General features: G+C 41.1%; 2 protein-coding genes across 9 annotated transcripts in view; one reads left to right on the top strand and one right to left on the bottom strand.

Annotated features, from left to right (window-relative positions):
* The window catches only part of LOC121596740 (prosaposin), a 57,218-nt gene extending 48,193 nt beyond the window's left edge, over positions 1 to 9,025 (bottom strand). Inside the window, exons 1-2 of one of the 4 annotated variants that reach the window (XM_041922062.1) lie at positions 8,918 to 9,025; positions 8,709 to 8,845 (exon numbers count right to left, since the gene is read on the bottom strand). In XM_041922062.1, the coding sequence (XP_041777996.1) occupies positions 8,709 to 8,751 (43 nt within the window). In that variant the 5' untranslated portion in view covers positions 8,752 to 8,845; positions 8,918 to 9,025. Of the gene's footprint in view, positions 1 to 8,708 lie in introns of all 4 variants that reach the window. The other 3 variants (XM_041921978.1, XM_041922149.1, XM_041922237.1) reach the window with 3 other exon arrangements.
* Positions 9,026 to 13,375: 4,350 nt separating this feature from the next.
* LOC121594133 (zinc finger protein 236) overlaps positions 13,376 to 19,447 on the top strand; it is an 82,694-nt gene continuing 76,622 nt past the window's right edge. For 2 of the 5 annotated variants that reach the window (XM_041917485.1, XM_041917399.1), the window contains exons 1-4: positions 13,959 to 14,170; positions 14,510 to 15,092; positions 15,215 to 15,678; positions 15,909 to 16,228. In XM_041917485.1, the coding sequence (XP_041773419.1) occupies positions 14,107 to 14,170; positions 14,510 to 15,092; positions 15,215 to 15,678; positions 15,909 to 16,228 (1,431 nt within the window). In that variant the 5' untranslated portion in view covers positions 13,959 to 14,106. Of the gene's footprint in view, positions 13,785 to 13,956; positions 14,171 to 14,509; positions 15,093 to 15,214; positions 15,679 to 15,908; positions 16,229 to 19,447 lie in introns of those variants that run through there. The other 3 variants (XM_041917321.1, XM_041917247.1, XM_041917170.1) reach the window with 3 other exon arrangements.

The raw sequence follows: 19,447 nt of genomic DNA, 5'->3' as shown, positions 1-19,447 counted from the left end.
TTGAAGCGAGGAGTACAAAAAATCAATTTGTTTGACAATAATGATTTTCAACAGTATTTTATATAAACATTGAGGTATATTTTTTATTCTCAACTTTGCGGCCCGCGAATCACTGAAAATCTGTACTTGCGGCCCTCTGATGAAATGAGTTTGACACAGCTGTTCTAAACCATTTGCTACATCTCCTCCCCTCCCCTCTCTCCTGGAACTCTTACAGTGAAGTCCGTAAGAGAAGAGTGAGAGCGTCAATTTTTTGCTCTCTCTCAAAAAATAAGTCCAAAATTGTCTGCCTTTGGGTACCAGTATGGGTACTGAGATAGTCCCATCTAAGGTCCATAGTTTTACTTATACATCGCACTTCAGTCGTTTGGGTAAGCGCCCCGTCAATTGAAACGAGCGGTGAGCAAGCTCAACTTTATATCTGACGCTCAGTCATTCTCTTTAGAACGAATGAGAGAGAAAAGAAAGAACGAGAACAACATGCGCTACGCCGCTTATCGCAATGAAACAAGAGTTTTTTCACGGAGAATAGAGCAAACCAGATACGAAATACCGAAAGGTCAATTAAATCTACGGGTTTCGGCAGCTAGATACGGGCATTTCGATTCTTTGAAATGAATGTGAATGAACCGAGTCGTTCATCCCAATGATCGAGAAAGTGATTTCATGTACAGTAGGTGACTGCTAACTGGGAGGTAAACATACTCCAGTTAGCGAACAATAACCGGCATCGCGAATGAATGTACTCATTTTAACAGTCGTTTAAAGTTCTTTTTTTACCGAGTTCATTTGTTGTTCATTCCTGTTAAAATAAACGATCGTCTAAACAGTTAACAACTGCTCGATATCGCATAAAGGCAAACATAAGGAAAAAATCGAGCAGTATAATTAAACGACTATTAATTTGTATTGATCGAGGTTTGAATCCTTTCTGAACTTGCCGCCTTTGCTGACCCTTATCCTATGCCATGTACCATGTGCGCCCATCAACTCCAGCCACCGCGAACTTTGGATCCGTGAACATCCGTATTTTACGCTCTCGTGCAAAAATATATTGAAACAACGCGATACAATTACAGGGTTTACCAGCATATAAAACAACTGTTCACTTGTTTATAACAATAGTCGTTTTGTATAGACACCGCTGTCTACCACTTGCTCACACGTCAGTTGGTGTAAGCTGCTCTGTCCAATTCAATAACACAATTTTCGCCTTCGATTAGCAACTGTCAGATTCGGCACAGTGCACAGTTGTTTATTATGCTGGTAAACCCTGTATTTCGTGCAATAAGAAGTGTCCGAAATCGCTCACGGCCTCTCGCCCTCGCCAGTTAATTATCCTGACCTTAATAACTGAAGCCTTCAAATCATCTGGCCACTTAAATTCAAACGGTAAGCGGTCTGAGTGACCGCGGGAGGCCCCGTGGATATAAAGACCAGCATATATGGTGTGTACAGAAGTCTCATCGCGGGCCTCCGTGAACAATAGAGGCTCCATGGACGAAGGGACTCAAAGACTACAGAGGGCCCATACATGAGGGATCCCGACCAACACCCCCCACTACCGCAAGAAAAAAATTAAGGGTATTTGATACAAAGCCAAGTAATGAAAAATCATACCTTCCCCCCCCCCCCTCCCCCATAACACCTGGGTCGTTCGTTTCCATGCGTTTAACATGGCCTATCCACTGAAGCCTGGCGAGCTTGATACGACAATGAGTGTGCTTCCACATATGCGATGATGATTTCGTCAGATTTGATATAATGTGAAAATAAAATAACTACGTTAAAATTATAATCTGTGTGATTCAGTATAAAAGCTATTCAATTGTATATATTGGTTTAAATGGATTAACAAAAAAAATCATTGGGTGACGCGTTAGTCACGAGGCGTGGAACTTAGCGATGTGTGAGTCAATCCGAATATTCCCGGGCTGTATCCATCCATAAGCAACCAAGAGTTTTTGAAGATAGTCCGGAAGGTTAAAGTAGGTATAACACCTTCGATAGGTGCAGGACAACGCAAACGATTCCGACCGGAACTCGCCGCTCCAACGGTTATGAGTTGCTTATACTTTCTTGTACCTAGTGATCCTACGGGTCTGCTCAATCTCGTTGTATTTACATGTCGGAACCGATTATAACAAGCCATAAGGCCATTACAAAAGGTTGGATAAAAGAGAAGGATTACCAGAAAAGGATTTCTTTTGTTGGTTTCTTATTTCTTAGCTTGAACCATAAAAACTAGATACATACATGTTAAAACCCTAAATGTATGTGTTTTGATTGTTTAAAAAAAAAAAAGATAAATTTATATTTTCGAAAATAGAATATTTTAGCTAAATCGAGTGATAAAGCATCTGAAATAGCTCAAACAGCGATAAAATTTCTTTTTTGCGAGCTGTTAAACATGGCTTTTAATATCATTTAGTTTTACACTGGTATATCAACTGGGGTGGAGCAGTAGATATGGCTTTCCGACTGATATGGTTTTTTTTATATTAAGTTTTCAACTGCATATCCCACTGATCGATTTTTTAACCACGTTGCTATGGCGGAAAACACCATTCCACTCCACTGCCAAACCGATCGGTTAGCGAAGATTCTGATTGAGAAAACGCAATTGGATAACTTTGGAATTTTGCTAACCGATCGACAAAATTATCCACTCCGTTATCGACATTCGTTCCCGACCAGGCCCAATGTTCGCTAACTGGAATGACGTTTCTATGGACTGATAGTTGTCATTGGCGTTGGTTTGAATAAACATACCGTACTAGCTTTTTTTTAGACATTTGCGATGAATTTATCTTCATGAGATTCCGGATGTTTCGTGTTTTGACGTTTGAATTTTTTTTTACTGAGAATCACTCCAATTAGCGAACCTCCAGTAAAAACACATTCAGTTATCGATCACCTACTGTATTTCGTTCTTTTACAAATGGCAATACTGGCAGTCGTTCTGATGGTACAGTAGTCAGCAGTCGTTCTAGCCCCGAATGGACCGTACCACCATACGTAGTAGTGACTAGCGATGTGCTGCCTGGAGCGCACCCACGATTCCGATCCGACTCTCATTATTGCTAGTCCGATTCCGACTCCGGCAAAATGGAACCACTAGATACGCCCGGAGTCGGAGTCGTCCGGGGTCGTCCGGAATCGTTCGAAGTTGTCCGGTGTCGCCCGGAGTCATTCGGAGTCGTCCGGAGTCGCCCGGAGTCGGAATCGTCCGGATTCGTCTGAAGTCTTTCGGAGTCGTTCGGAGTCGTTCGGAATCCTCCGGAGTCGTCTGGAGTCATCTAGAATCAGCGTCAGACGGAGTCATCCGGAGTTTTCTAGAGTAGGCCTAGGTCGGCTTGCAAAGGAAGTGCGCAAAGTAAAATACAAAAAAACAGAACAAAAGGAAATATCTGATCACAAGAACATTAAACCACACGGCTCCTGTTGACTCCGACCAACTCCGACAAACTCCGATTTCGAATGACTCCGGACGACTCCGACGACTCCGACGACTCCGGATAACTCCGACTCCGGGCTACTCGGGACGACTCCAGACGACTTAGAACGACTTCAGACGACTCCGGACGATTCTGACTCCGGGCGACTCCGGACGACTTTATTTATTTTTTTATTTTTTATTTATATTACTTTATCATTATAGATATTTGTATGTATATGTATATTCCTATATATTTTATGTTTTTATATAATTTTCAAAACTCATAAAAACTTTTTTTATTTGAAATAGATATCAAAAAAATTTCAAAATGTTACATACAGGCGGTCCCCGAGATACACGGTACCTCTTATACGCGGATTCGGAGATACGCGGTTTTCCAAATTTGACAGTTCTTTGAGCAAATTGTACTGATTTGACACATCCATTGTGAAATACCAAATAATTTCCGTATTGAACGAATGTAAAATACTGTTTAAAAAGGTTTAAAATTGTTCAATCAGTAGAAACATGTCAAATAATTAATTTGGTGGCGAAAACCACTCCCTACTTGCAACATTGCACGAAAATTAGTGATATTTTGGCTGGAAATCACGAGATTCGACTTACGCGGAAATTCGAGATACGCGGTATTTTGCGGTCGTTTTCGGTCCCCATTAACCGTGTATCTCGGGGACCGCCTGTACCTCTAAGTTTAATTCACTTTAATCATTTAAAGCAAAATTTAAAGCAAAACGTTACATTGAAAACAACATTCGTTCCAAATCCGCAGCGCAAAACCTCGCGGATTTCTCCCCATACAAACGCGACCACGCAAACAATGAGACCCCAAATTTTGAGTGATTCAGGCCGAGGGGTATGAGGAGGCTTGAAGAAGCAAGGAGAAACGCGCTGCGATGAGAGTTCGCATTCTGTTTTACACGCGCGCTTCACTAACACCAATACAAATACCGTGCTTTGACGAGCCGTCTGTGAATGTGTGTGTCTTCTTTCAGCGAGCTCAACAACTTGGAGCTGCTCGTCACATCGTGTTGTCTCGCTTACACTACAGCATCGAACCATCGCTCCGTGTGTCCCCCCTCCTACGCGTACAAAACCACCAGTACAGCGCGACGCTTTATTGGAGATGGTTGTGCGCGTTATGTTTTAAGTCTCGCGCGCAGTGTTTGTGCGTTGGTGCTCATTTCGTTCAAAGTCTCGTGCGCTGGTGTGTTTTGGTGAAGTGTGAAGTGAATAAACAGTGTGCACAGACGCACATGCAGTGCGTGCATCGACAGGTAAGAATTTGCTGAACAGAGGCAACGCAGATTGTCGACAAGTTTCCCGCAGCCTGGCTCGACCCGGTACTTTACAGTATGACGCCATTCGTGAGTATGATAGATTCTGAATGTGTTGTGAAAGTGTACTTTATGTTGGAATAAAGTGTTTAATGAAAGAAAAAATGATCGTTTTTGTGTTGGTTTTTAGAATAAGTGCGTATTTGCGATCGTGGCAATGCATGAAAGAAAACGAGAAACGAAAGAAACAAATATCTTTGGATGTGTTGGTAGCATGACTGGAAAGAACACGAACACATTGAGAACTGCAGAGCGCACCGTACGTTACGGGTGGGGAGGGGAAGTGCTCGCGCGAGGGTGTAACTCATTCCTCCAAGATTAACTGCTAACGGGGGACGGTACTCAAATCACTCAAAAAATACACTCATTTTGCCGGACAGGCGGGGAACGGTACTCAAATCACTCAAAAAATACACTCATTTTGTCGGACGGGTTATTTTAGAACTGAGCGCCTTCTGACAACCGATGCGAAAGGATGTTTGTTTGTTTGAATAGTTTTGAGAGGCTTTGGCTCCAACGGAGTTCTTTCGCCTCATCGGCGAACGGATCCAAGGTGTTATAAATGACAAGGTGAAGTTGTTCAGAGCAAAATTACATTTCTTGACTTGACATATCTCTTCCGGGGGCTCCGGTATAAAAATCGGGGAGGGCTGGTGCGGGGTAATGAAATTTATATGCAGAGAGTGACAGATGTCCCCCACTATGTCGCCCAGCTAAAGCGATAAAAAACAGCCATCTAAATACATTATCCTTGAACGGATCTCGTCGTTCGATGCCCATAGTCGCCCCGATAGTTTTTTGGCCGCACACAAGACGGTTAACCGTAGCGTTGGCAACCAGATTTACACACGTAAGTTGGCAACCGGCATACCCGGGTATTCCACAAGTTTTGATGCAAAAAATTAACGATTTTCATAGGTAAACAATGCTTTCTATGTTTTAATGCTGTAAGCAAGTAATGCAGAGCATATATTCTCTTATATTTCATTTATTCATTAAGTTTTTTTCATTTTATTATAAAAACAACGGTCAAATTTAAATTTGGAATCGCTTGAATTTGACTCGAAAATAAGCACAATAGAGCGTTTCTACATACACCGAGACTGCAGCTGAGAGATGGCTGTAAGAGAATTGACAACCGGTTTCTCACGCTGGTGTGTGTAGAAGCTCTGAAAAGCGCCGAGATGAGACTTTTAAAATGATGTTGAAAATATCCATTTTAATCGCTAAAATGAAATCAAAAAAGTTTCTTTTACTTTTTGATAATATTTCTACGATTATTAGATGGCAAAAATACAAACTGTAATTGATCGATCGCTATAAACTGCCAATTTAATTTTTTCTCAGCTCCATCGTTCTTTGCATGCCGAGGAGAATTCTCTCAGCGAAAATGCTGTCAGTCGCTGTCAAAGCATGCTGTCAGTTATTTTCTCAACTGCATTCTCGGTGTATGTAGAAACGCTCATACGAAAAGAGGAAGAAGAGAAACGTCATTCTTCATACAAAATGTATGGAATACCCGGGTATGCTGGTTGCCAACTTACGTGGTAAAGTTAAAAAAATCAAAATAAAATACTTACAGGCTGTTTAAAATTACAACTTATGCACCAAAAAATCATAAATTAAAAGTTGGGAGGCTACGGAAAATTTCAGGTCAATAAAAGCAATGAATCAAAAGTTATTGCAGTTCGAAGTTGAAAATAATACCCGGGTATCCGGTTGCCAACGTAAAGGTTAAACGGGTAGTCGACTGCGCAGCAAACCAATATTGACTATCCATCAATTTAATCTAGATCGCAATTACACACACACACACACACACACACACACACACACACACACACACACACACACACACAACACACACACACACACACACCATACACACCCACACACACACACACACACCCACACACACACACACACACACACACACACACACACCCACACACACCCACACACACACCCACACACCCACACACACCCCACACCCCACACACACCACACACACACACACACACACACACACACACCCACACACACCCACACCACACCCACACACCCACACACCCACACACACACACACACACACACACACACACACACACACACACACACACACACACACACCACACACACACACACACACACACACACACACACACACACACACACACACACACACACACACACACACACACACACACACACACACACACACACACACCACACACACACACACACACACCACACACAACACACACACACACACACACACACCACACACACACACACACACACACACACACACACACACACACACACACACACACACACACACACACACACACACACACACACACACCACACACACACACACACACACACACCACACACACCACACACACACACACACACACACAACACACACACACACACACCACACACACACACACACACACACACACACACACACACACACACACACACACACACACACACACAGTTTATACAGCTTGTTTTGTATGTTAATTAACGAATGTTGGATATTATTTCTGACGCGTTTTTTTTTTCAAGATTATCATAAATTCATACTCTCATTTTGTTAATTTGTATGTTATTTCAATGTATCAAAAGAAATATGGCGTTCAATTGTAAACCAGTTCAATTATTTTATATTCATGTGATCTGAATGCTGATTCATTTGGCACACCTCTAATTCTCTTGCCGAATGAGTTACAATTTTGCATTGGAGCCACAAAACAAAACAAAAATTTCGTAAGAAGCGCAAGGTATGTTTCGCTTTCATTATGATCTAGCCCACACTATAAACAGGAAAATCATAATTTGTTTGCTGTCACACCGGTGATACAGTCTGTCCCGAGTTACACGGTTCTCGACTTACGCGGATTCGGAGATACACGGTTTTATAAATTTGACAGATTAAATGTCAAATCAGTACAATTTGCTTCAAGTTCGGTATAAATAGTATTTTTGCAAACAAATTGAAACCGCTTAAAAGCCAGAAATATTAGAATTTTCTGCACGAATCATATCAAGTAAATGATCATGTGTATAAAAATACTAAATTAAATCAAAAACTACGGGTAATCAATAGTATTTCAGTCAAACACGTGAAATTCGACTTACGCGGATTCGTTGGGAACGTAGAAACTGCGTAACTCGGGAGCTGACTGTAATTCAATAATTCTTGGGTGACTTACAATACGAAACCCACTCCAGTTGGCATAAAGAAGTGAAAAAAGGTTTAATGCTAATAGACTGGAACGGCATTCACCGAAGTACGTTAAGAATTCAAAGAATATTTCTTTTTAAATCCTGAAGCTCATACACGTGAACCTATTTCATTATTGACATCTTTCTCATGCCACAAACATAATCCCGAGAAACTAATTAGACATTTTACTTGACGATTAGACTCAATTTGATCTCGTAACACTTACTCAAACCTAGTTGAAACCGATTCTTAGTCCAATCTAATCACAAAAACATAAAATTATGGTTGATTTATTCGTGTTTTTTTAGAAGTAAAAAATCGTAACACCACCCAATTAAAGCTAATAAGCATCAGAATGGCGTAAAAGACGAATTGCATTTTATGTGTTTGATTTTTTCTATGCAAAATCAATAATATGCTCAATTGCTCTTTGTTCCCTTTGTTTGCTACTCCATCCATTTTTTCTTTGTCTGGCTTATCGCACTAACAGCAGATAGCTAATGACCAACGATTCTCATAGGCGCTTGCCCGAGTGAAAGAAGGACAGCAGAATTTGTAAGGATACGAATATTTGGAAGACGTTATTCCATGATACATAAGTTGACAGGTCGATATATAAAAACTATAATACAAATTATCAGCCTGTTGAGCTAAGATGAATTATAAAAATACTCACCCAGCATAACAAGGCAAACAAGCCCCAGCAAACGAGACTTCATTATCACCGATAACGCAAATTACAATTTCCAAATACGCAATAAAAGAACCAACCAATTTTATAAAGAAAATGAACTAAAGCACGGCTGCACCGAGCTGACGAAGAGAAAATGTTGAAATTTTCTTAAATACAAATTTAATCATACACAGAACCAATTTAATAATCACTTTGAGTGTCAATTCACACAACTTCCTAAATTACGTCTCGTCTGAATAATTGCACTTGCACTTTTGGTACCAAGTTTGATATTTTATTGGGAAGCAACTTCCAAGATAGTTAAAACCATGTACGATCAAAACCAACCTTTCTCACGATCTTGTTCAAAGCATGTATAAAATACAGGTGAGCTTATACCCAATGCAAAATGTAACCGTTCAAATAGACATAAAGCGACAACGTCGCACGCGACGAAAAATACCGAAAAATTTCACTCCATGTAGATCAAAGTAGCTCATTTGTCTCAGTCAACCAACTTGTTTTGTGTTTGAAAACACACAAAAATAGGTTAAAATGTGTTCAAATCAATTTTTTGCGTTTGACATTAATTTGGCTCCTGAAAAAACTTGATAATTCGATTACTTCGGATGAAGCAGAAATGTCGTACGAGAAGAGAAGCTCTATTGGCAAAATTGAGCTACTTTTTGCTCTTGCTTTTACTTTCCATAGAGCGACAACGTCGGGCGGGACGACACCTCGCGCAACAAAAAATAACTCTATTTTGCAAACCGAAATAATCGAATAATCAAGTTTGTTTACGAGCCAGATTAATGACAAACACAAAAAAAGATTTGAACATATTTAAACTTTTTTTTTGTTTTCAAACATAAAACAAGTTGGTTGACTGAGACAAATGACCTTCTTTGATCTACACGGAGTGAAATTTGGAGCTTTTTTTGTATGGCTGGCTTTGTATGGACATTGTATGGCTATCTTTGATTGTTTCGTCGCGAAACGCGAGCGCTGCGTTTCTGTGAAAATTTCACTAACTCGCGACAATCACGGTTGCCCTTGATTTCCCAAGCGCCACAGATTAAGCTTAAACGACTGGAAAATTTAATATCCATAGAAAAAAATGAAAGCTCCACAGCTTCATTGGTTTGATCAATAGATGGCGTATTACAACTCATCATTATATTGCTATCCTTTTCTTGCAATGTGTTTCGACAAGTTTCATCTTATCATGACCTATATAGCCTTATAACTTTCTGAGCAAAAATCTATATGAATGGTCGTGTGGTCAGATACGTGGGTATCAACACCAACAATCATTACTCAAATCTCACTTGCTTCAGTGCTGGTGGTTTCCGTTGGAGTTTAGTATTTAAACAATCGTATCGCCGTTCTAGTTCTAGCGATGCATAACTTCAATGCGAAACCATACAACAGTACAGAGGAAATGAGAAAGCTCTCCTCCAAGCGATGAAGCTCAACTGGTTGGGGTATCCCACCAACAGAGAGCGCCACCAGCTTTTTTGCTATTTTTAGAATGAATGAGTCGTTTGCCGTCTGCTAAACGAAGTCTTTCTATATTCCGTATAGGTAGAGAACTTGAGTCATTTAGAAGCCGTTTAGTGGTCGTTTAGTGGATTTGTGGCACTTGGGTTTGTTCTAAACCAAGTAGTTTTATTAGCAAAAAAAAGCTCGTAGAAAAATTGTCGCGGTATCAAAGATGGTCGTCTAGGAGCAGTGTAACGCGACAACCTCACGCGCGACAAAAAGTACAACAATTATCCGCAGTACGCAATACTCGATATACGCAAATTCGCATTACGCGATTCCTCTAAATTTGACAACTCCATGTGTGTTTTTGCAAATATTTTAATATTATATGTTCTTTTTGAATTTCCTTACTGTTCTTAATGCATTTTGCATTAAATTTGTGCAAAATATACCTGTTTTATCACAAAAAACTGTAAGGCCAAAAATACACGGACCGGAATTTCGCGGCCGCGGAATTCCGCTTGCTGAAAAATGTTTGGATATGACAGTTCGGGTAAGTTGCCGTTGACACTTTGTATATGGGTTTGACAGCAGGCGGAATTCCGCGGTCGCGAAATTCCAGTCCGTGTATTTTCTGCCTGATGCAAAACTCTGTAGCGATATATTTCAATCCTCGAACCGGTAGTATAAACTATTTTTCCATAGGAATCCGCTGTACGCGAAAACTCGAGATACGCCATTGCGCTCGGTCCCGTACGATGTAATGCCCGTATATTGAATAATGACTGTACCTCAATTTAGCAAATAGAGCTACATGTCTCGCGTGACATTTCTTCTTCATCCGATTCAAACAAATTACAGGTGTCCCCCGAGATACGACTGTATTTGGGACCGAAAAAATGTCCCAAAGCAAGGCGTAATTCGAAATAGTCGCATGTCGAATATCTGTGAATATAAAGTTTATAACCGAAATTGAAGAGTTGGCATCTATGAAATCGTATATTTTATTTAAAATAATATACGATAATCAAGGACCGTAAAGATATCAGGTCAAGTTATAAGCCCGTTTTGACAGCTAGGTGGAAGAAGAATCGACGAAGAAAACTGACAGTTAGTTTTCGAGTTTGGCGAACGCTTCTTGTTCTCGATGGAAAATTTCCATTTTAAATCACGGGCTGTGTTCTAATAAACTACAATATTCACCCAAATTGATCTCCACCAAATATTGACCATGCAAAACGTAAACAATCCATCAATACATATACAAGCGGAAAACCATCTGTCAAAATCGGAGCCCAGGGGGGGATCGCCAAAAGCGCTATAACTACACCTCATTATACATTCCACCTTGGTATGGAATTAATCAAGCCTGTAGACAAATTGAGGGAACGGTCAGAACCTCGCCGCATGCGGCAAGAAAAGAGTTTTCTAAATTTTCCAGCTCTTTAAGATATTATAATGATATTTTGTAGTTGCTTTATAAAGATAATCTATATTTGATATGGTTTTAGACATTTGACATCTGAAATAAAATCGCATGCGGCGATGCGGCAATTTCAAATGATTTTGATTTTGCCGCATCGCCGCATGCGGCAGATTCGCAAGTGCTGTCATTAACGTCCCGTGATTTAAAATGGAAATTTTCCTTCGAGAACTTGAAGCGTTCGCCAAACGCGGAAAACTAACTGTCAGTTTTCTTCGTCGATTCTTCTTCCACCTAGCTGTCAAAACGGGCTTATAACTTGACCTGTTATCTTTACGGTCCTTGCTTTTACCGAAATTTCTCGACTTGAAAGCAAGGTGTGTTTATTTAGAAGGTGAATTATTAAGGCCTTGCAACACGAGCAGGGTGGATTAAAAATATCAGGTGGTGGATAAGGGTCTTTGGGGGGTCGTCATAGTTGAGGGACTTTACGTCATTTGAAAACCGTTAACTTATGGTTTCCGCACACAAAGCATAGCAAATAGTAACGATTTCTTTGTTATGGCGTGCATATTTGTTTGTCTATTGATTTTATCGAAAAAATAGGGTAAGTTAACAAAAGATTTGATGATTTGTTAATGCTCGAAACATAAAATCATGTGAGTAAGAGCTCAAATCTCACGCAAATTGTGCATGCAGTTAGTAGATAATGAGTTTTTATCCTCAAAAATGTGGAAAAAAAATTATAGAATAAATTCACAGAATAACACAAAATAACACACTTAAATCTATGTTTTAATGTTAAATTTCAACTCTCGAAGCCTAAAATATATTTTTAAAGGATAGTCAGTGAATTCTGAGGACCTTACGTCAAATGACGAATCGTCAAAATGCTCTAGATTTCAACAGCTGATATTTTTAAATCCACCTTGCCAAGGTGGAATGTATAATGAGATGTAGTTATAGCGCTTTTGGCGATCCCCCGCCCTGGGCTCCGATTTTGACAGATGGTTTTCCGCTTGTATATGTATTGATGGATTGTTTACGTTTTGCATGGTCAATATTTGGTGGAGATCAATTTGGGTGAATATTGTAGTTTATTAGAACACAGCCCGTGATTTAAAATGGAAATTTTCCTTCGAGAACTTGAAGCGTTCGCCAAACGCGGAAAACTAACTGTCAGTTTTCTTCGTCGATTCTTCTTCCACCTAGCTGTCAAAACGGCCTCATAACTTGACCTGATATCTTTACGGTCCTTGCACCTTGCACAAAACCAGGATCGACGGCAGTTGTCAAATGCGATGAATGTTTGTTGGTATACGGGTATGATAAATGAACTGTTTCCCTTTAATAAATATTTGTATTGCACTAACAACTTTTTGCATCCCCACTTTAAGGCCTCGCTACATGAACCGAAAGGTCAAAAAGTTTTCAATCAAAATTGTGGTGGGGGGGGGGGGGGGGGGGATCAAGTGTAAACTTAACGTCAAGAAGGTTTCAGCTACGAGGGCTGAAATTTGATCCGACATCTTTTTGACAGGAACCCGTAAACTCAAAATGACCGCATTGTAGATGTGAAAAGGAAAAATAAAATCATTATCACATCTAAACAATTATGTTGTCACATGTATAACCCGGCATTCAACCTCTCTTTACACCTTTAATGAGTATCTACATTCTTTTTGCGAAAGTTGTTCACAAGTTTTCGCTTGCTTCATATGACAGTGGTTTGGTGTGCCCGGTGGAACACAAAACGCGGCTACACCACCTGTAAACTTGTTGGCGTAAACATTTCAGAATTTAGAGTTTTCGCTTCGAGTTTTCGGGTCGAGTAGCGAGGCCTTTATAAATCGTCACTTTCCACGTTATATTGCGGCTGTTGCCTGTAAACAAATATCGAATATATATATTATGAATCTCAAAATGGCAACATGCCGAACTCTAAGAAGACATCTCTGTATTCCACCTTGCTCTGAACAATTTTATCTTGTCATATTTAGACACCTTGATCTTACCCACGTAAGACATAGATGCATGACCGTGCATAGTGCAGTGATTATTAGTTGGTAATTCGAAGCTTCTTCCATGATTGAAATTGTAAGAAAATATTTTGTTACATTTCGCTTTTTTTTTTAATATTTGCTTACATGTTTCCCTAATGCAAACTTTCTGTGAGTAAATACATGTTGAGTTATAGAATATAAATATTTTATGATGGATAAAGGCGGATTGATGCTATGAGCGATCTCAAGCGACAAAATCAACATACTTTCTCACTCTCTCAAGATTACCGATCTATTGGGTAGAACGAGAAAGCATGTCGATTTTATTAGTTGGGATGGTGGCAGGGAATTTAGATTTTGCTGTGCATTCGTGACTCGAAATAAAGCTGATTCCTATTTAATTTGAGTTATCGGATTTATAAACTTTGATCCTTCCTATGCCATCTTTGTGTATCTGTTAAATCTGTCTGTGTGTGTTTAAGAACATCGAATGTTTGAAGCATGGATTATAACTTATGAGTGTCAAGTATTTCAACATAACATTTTACAGCCAAGTATGTCGCAGGACACTCCAATAAACCTTCATATGTTTAACAATTCATAATATATAGCACAACGAAATAACCATTCAATCAAATTCGAACTATGCTTTCTAATATTAAATGAACATTCGTGAAGCGTTTTTCTTTCATCGATTTTGATTCTATAAAAATCTAATGTTGCAGATATATTACAATCAGAAGCACCTCCTTACTTTATCCTGAATTTGTATTTGTATCACGTGTAAATAGCCATGTGTTATACCGTAGGCGTAGTTAATGATCGATAACAGTACTGAGTATACCTATTTAATTTCTCGTCACTCCCAATTTTTGAACGTTATTTTTTCGCAGTATGCATCGCTGACAAGATGACTCCCGCACAAAAAAATGCCTATCTCGAAGCTCATATGGCCGTGCAGCAGCAGATGGCTCAAGCTGCATTGCAGCTTCAACATCAGCATCACCAACAGCAACTGCAACAGCAGCATCTCCAGCAACAACATAGCCTTAGCTATAATCGAGCTGCAAAGAAAACCAAAATCAGCCACGACCCTCATCAACTTCTACAGCAAGGATCACATCAATCACAGCAGCATCAGCATCAACCGGGGAGTTCGCCCTCTGCCCATCCGAATCCGACCGTCAGCCATTACATAAACACGATAAAGGTGCCGCAAATTAACGCCGGTACGCACGCAAGTGCTTCCAATGCGGCCATTAACACTGCTGCTCCTGCTGGAACAGTTACCAGTACCACAATTGCCACTAGTTCCGCAAGAATTACTTCTACAGGAAGTACTAGCGGAAACAGTGTTGGCCGTGACGGTGGCGGTTGTAGCAGTGGTAGCAGTGGAAGCAGCACCTTCACCGTGCCTGATGACGTCGGGATGGGATTTGAAGGTGGAGTACGCGTTCTTCAAAGTTTAGGGAATTGGTACATCGTGTTGTCCGATACTGCTAGATTACATCTAACCTCGTCCTCTCTTTCATTTTCGTTTACCACGACTTGCAATTTGTTCGTTATCCTGTTTGTCGAACGCTAATTGTACGGCCCAGGTCACCGGAGATTCCACCCAACATACCGCGACCGAACCTGATACCATTCACGGAACCGTATGCCGAGGGTGGTTCTATGCACCCGGCAACGCGACTAAAGGCCTTGCAGCAAGTGCATCAGTCATCGGCTGCTGCTGTTGCAGCTGCAGCAGTCGCTACTTCTAGCGCCTTACGTTCAAAAGCGTCTTCAGTGAAAAGCAAGGCATCCGGAACGACCGCGGATCCTACTGCCTCGTCTAAACCGGTATTCGAGTGCACCGTGTGTGGAAAAGGGTTAGCACGCAAGGATAAATTAACCATTCACATGCGCATACATACCGGCGAAAAGCCGTACGTCTGCGAAGTGTGCGATCGAGCGTTTGCGCGCCGTGACAAACTGGTGATACACATGAATAAGTTCAAACACATTACCCCAACGAATATAGCTCCACTCGGCAAGCGTCAGAATCGTTCATTCACGATAGGTTTGAATCTAGAATAATTTACTTTAAGCATGGAAAAAGAAATTACGGCATGAAAAAGTTGGAGATCCTCGGACATGACTACTTTCAATTTGATTCGAAGATCGTTTTTAGTGTTTAAACATGCCAGGCTCCTATTTTTTCCTGTCTCAGACAACGTTCACCTAAAACCGATGATAACTTACTATTATTGTTTATTTAACTGTACATTCCATTTCTGGCATTAATTTTAGTGGAAAAGGATGAGTTTAAAGGAGAAGATAATACATCACCAATGCAGACCAACCATCAGGCATTAGTGACGACCGTCGTGAACAACATTGCAATTCAAAATCCACATCAACAACAGAACCAGTCGAATAATCAGCTATCTCAACAACAACAACTAGTTCCTTCTAGCCTGCATGTGCAACCCGCTGCATCCGACGAATCACAATTGGGAAGTATCGGTTTTGATCAGGCACACCATTCGTTGTCGTGGCCGTGTGAACTATGTGGCCGATTGTTTGGTTCCCGAGAAGAATGGACTGTGCACGCCAAAAGCCATCTAGAGGTAACCGTCTAGGAAATAAACTACTATTTGACTGTTTCGTAAGTGTAGGAATATTTGTCTCAAGCTTTTAATTTCAACAAGTCTACCAAAATGTGTAAACTTTTATAACCAAATGGAAAAGACATATATTCCATGTTAATTGCTCAGTTTTTGTTGTCGTACATTGAGCAAACCAATTTGCTTCATGTTAATTGTTAGCAGGAACATTTTGGAACAAATTTAGAAACAACACATTCAGCCTTAAGGATCACCTTTGAACTTTCATGTGAGTCGATGGCGGTTTAGGGATCGCTAGTCGCTAGTCTTTTGCTGAGGAAACAATACTCCTTGCTACCAACTGTACTCTGCCCTCTGCGTTAACGAAAATCAGCGCCGGTCTGAACGTGTTAATAATTAGCGGCTGAAAATTTCCATTTTTTCATGTAGTTTAATTTATAGTTAATTTGTGCACCTAATCGCTTTCACAAAAATCTAATAAGTTTACACTGCGGCTAGTTTCTATAACCGCGCCCCTGATTTTCGTGTGTTTGCTATACAAGCGGTCCCCAAGATACTCGGTTGATAGGGACCGAAAACGGCAGCAAAATACCGCGTATCTAGAACTTTCGCATATGTCGAATTTCGTGATTTTCAGCCAAAATATCACTAATTTTCGTATTTCACATCGGTTAACATCAATGACTCATTAGGATAGAAAAAATAGAAAAACATTTCATTCAGGGAGTACAGTCTGTTCCCGAGTTACGCGGTTTGTGCGTTACCGGGAAATCCGCGTAAGTCGAATTGCGCGGTTTCGATCAAAATACAATTGATTATTCGGTATGTTTTTATGCAATTAAGTACTTCAGTATTAAGTATTTATTCGATACGATTTGTGCAGAATATCTGATATTTGTTGCTTGTAAGTTAATTAGAAAAAAGCAATACATACTGCATAGGATATTCTCAATGAGACAAAAGTAGAAAGCTTGGAGCAAAATAATCGTTTTTCTCCCTCTATCCGCTATACTGCGTATGCTTGCACTCATGCGCAAGCGCTCGGGTATATTCTCTCAGAACTGAGTATTCGCAGCCCGACAGACAAAGAGAACGGAATTTTCAGGCGAGGGGTAGGTAGAAACACGCGGTGGAGGCCCGGCCCAAGATCCGATCCGAAGTCCGTTGTTTTGGGCTCGAAATTAAAAATGGCGGATGGAGCGCTACCACGGAGAGAATGCGCTCTCTTGCTTGCCTTTAAAATACACGAGGCGCTCTCGCTGCAAAGAACGCTCGCTCGCGCTGTTTCATCATACCCCTTCCTTCCCGTTTCTTTCGGCTTGCGCTGCGCTGAGCTGGTACTCCCTCCCACTTGATTCCAGCGAATTGCGCTGCGCTGGACTGACACCCCGACAGACAAAGAGAACGAAATTTTCAGGCGAGGGGTAGGTAGAAACACGCGGTGGGGGCCCGGCCCAAGATCGGATCCGAAGTCCGTTGTTTTGGGCTCGAAATTAAAAATGGCGGATGGAGCGCTACCACGGAGAGAATGCGCTCTCTTGCTTACCTTTAAAATACACGAGGCGCTCTCGCTGTAAAGAACGCTCGCTCGCGCTGTTTCATCATACCCCTTCCTTCCCGTTTCTTTCGGCTTGCGCTGCGCTGAACTGGTACCCCCTCCCACTTGATTCCAGCGAATTGCGCTGCGCTTGACTGACACCCCCTCCCACTTGTTTCTTTCGTAGCACGCTGTGCGCTTCCCTTCATTCGGACTTGGTGCACCCGAATCAAAACAAAAACTTGAACACATTAAACTTGGTTTATATTTTATCACTTTTATTGCAAATAAAGGGGCATTTTCGCACATAGCTTCACACAATCTTGCCACAAAATCACACACATTATTTATATTTAAAAAATCGTCTTATTTAAAATAGCCGTCTAACTGCATGAATACCTTTGTTGCTGTTCAATGCAGTAAAAAAATATTGAAATAAAGCAGCGCAAATCACACATTTAAGATAAATGGTGAAAGAAAAGCGCAGCTTCATTTCAATGTGCACAACACTTCAACACTTAGCGAAACTTCGATCGCCCGGGACTTAGGCTAACACGCGCGCGGCCTTTCACGGCGAACGCTCGAGCTGAACTGGCGATTTCGTGTGGTAGCAAGAAAGGGAGCGCACAGAGGAACACTCGCTGCACTAGTGCGAGCGAGACACCGATACCCGCATGCTGCTGCGAGAAAACCAAACTGAGCGCGCAGGCTGAAAGTGAACGCACACATTAACACATGGGTAATTGTGTGAGTGCAAAAACTGTGTAGAAAGCAAAACACGCTCGCGCCTCCGCGTAATTCCGCGTATTTCCAACCGTCTCCCCATGCTTCTACATGCCCCTCGCCTGAAAGTCGCACACTTTTTCATTCTCATTGCTAGTAGGGGATGGTCCAATCGGAACGCCGACACTCCAAGACAGAGATTTGGTGTGAAGAAAAAGTTTTTCTGACCAAATCGACAGCACACATGCGACGACACTCATCGTCACATCGACACGCCGTCGGGAAGTGATCTAAAAAAATACCCAAGCGCCACAGATTAAGCTTAAACGACTGGAAAATTGAATATCCATAGAAAAAAAATGAAAGCTCCACAGCTTCATTGGTTTGATCAATAGATGGCGTATTACAACTCATCATCATATTGCTATCCTTTTCTTGCAATGTGTTTCGACAAGTTGCATTTTATTATGACCTATATAGCCTTCTAACTTTCTGAGCAAAAATCTATATAAATGGTCGTGTGGTTAGATACGTGGGTATCAACACCAATGACCATTGCTCAAATCTCACTAGCTTCAGTGCTGGTGGTTTCCGTTGGAGTTTAGTATTTAAACAATCGTATCGCCGTTCTAGTTCTAGCGATGCATAACTTCAATGCGAAACCATACAACAGTACAGAGGAAATGAGAAAGCTCTCCTCCAAGCGATGAAGCTCAACTGGTTGGGGTATCCCACCAACAGATAGCGCCACCAGCTTTTTTGCTATTTTTAGAATGCATGAGTCGTTTGGCGTCTGCTAAACGAAGTCTTTCTATATTCCGTTTAGGTAGAGAACTTGAGTCGTTTAGAAGCCGTTTAGTGGTCGTTTAGTGGATTTGTGGCACTTGGGTAGATCTGTGGGGCGAGTGAGGTAGGGGGATGGGGGGGGGGGGGGGCTTAGAACAAGAACGTAAGCGTGAGTC

This window comes from Anopheles merus, chromosome X (genome assembly GCF_017562075.2).
Source record: "Anopheles merus strain MAF chromosome X, AmerM5.1, whole genome shotgun sequence".
Classification (NCBI taxonomy): domain Eukaryota; kingdom Metazoa; phylum Arthropoda; class Insecta; order Diptera; family Culicidae; genus Anopheles; species Anopheles merus.
This window is presented reverse-complemented; position numbering and strand designations above follow the sequence as displayed.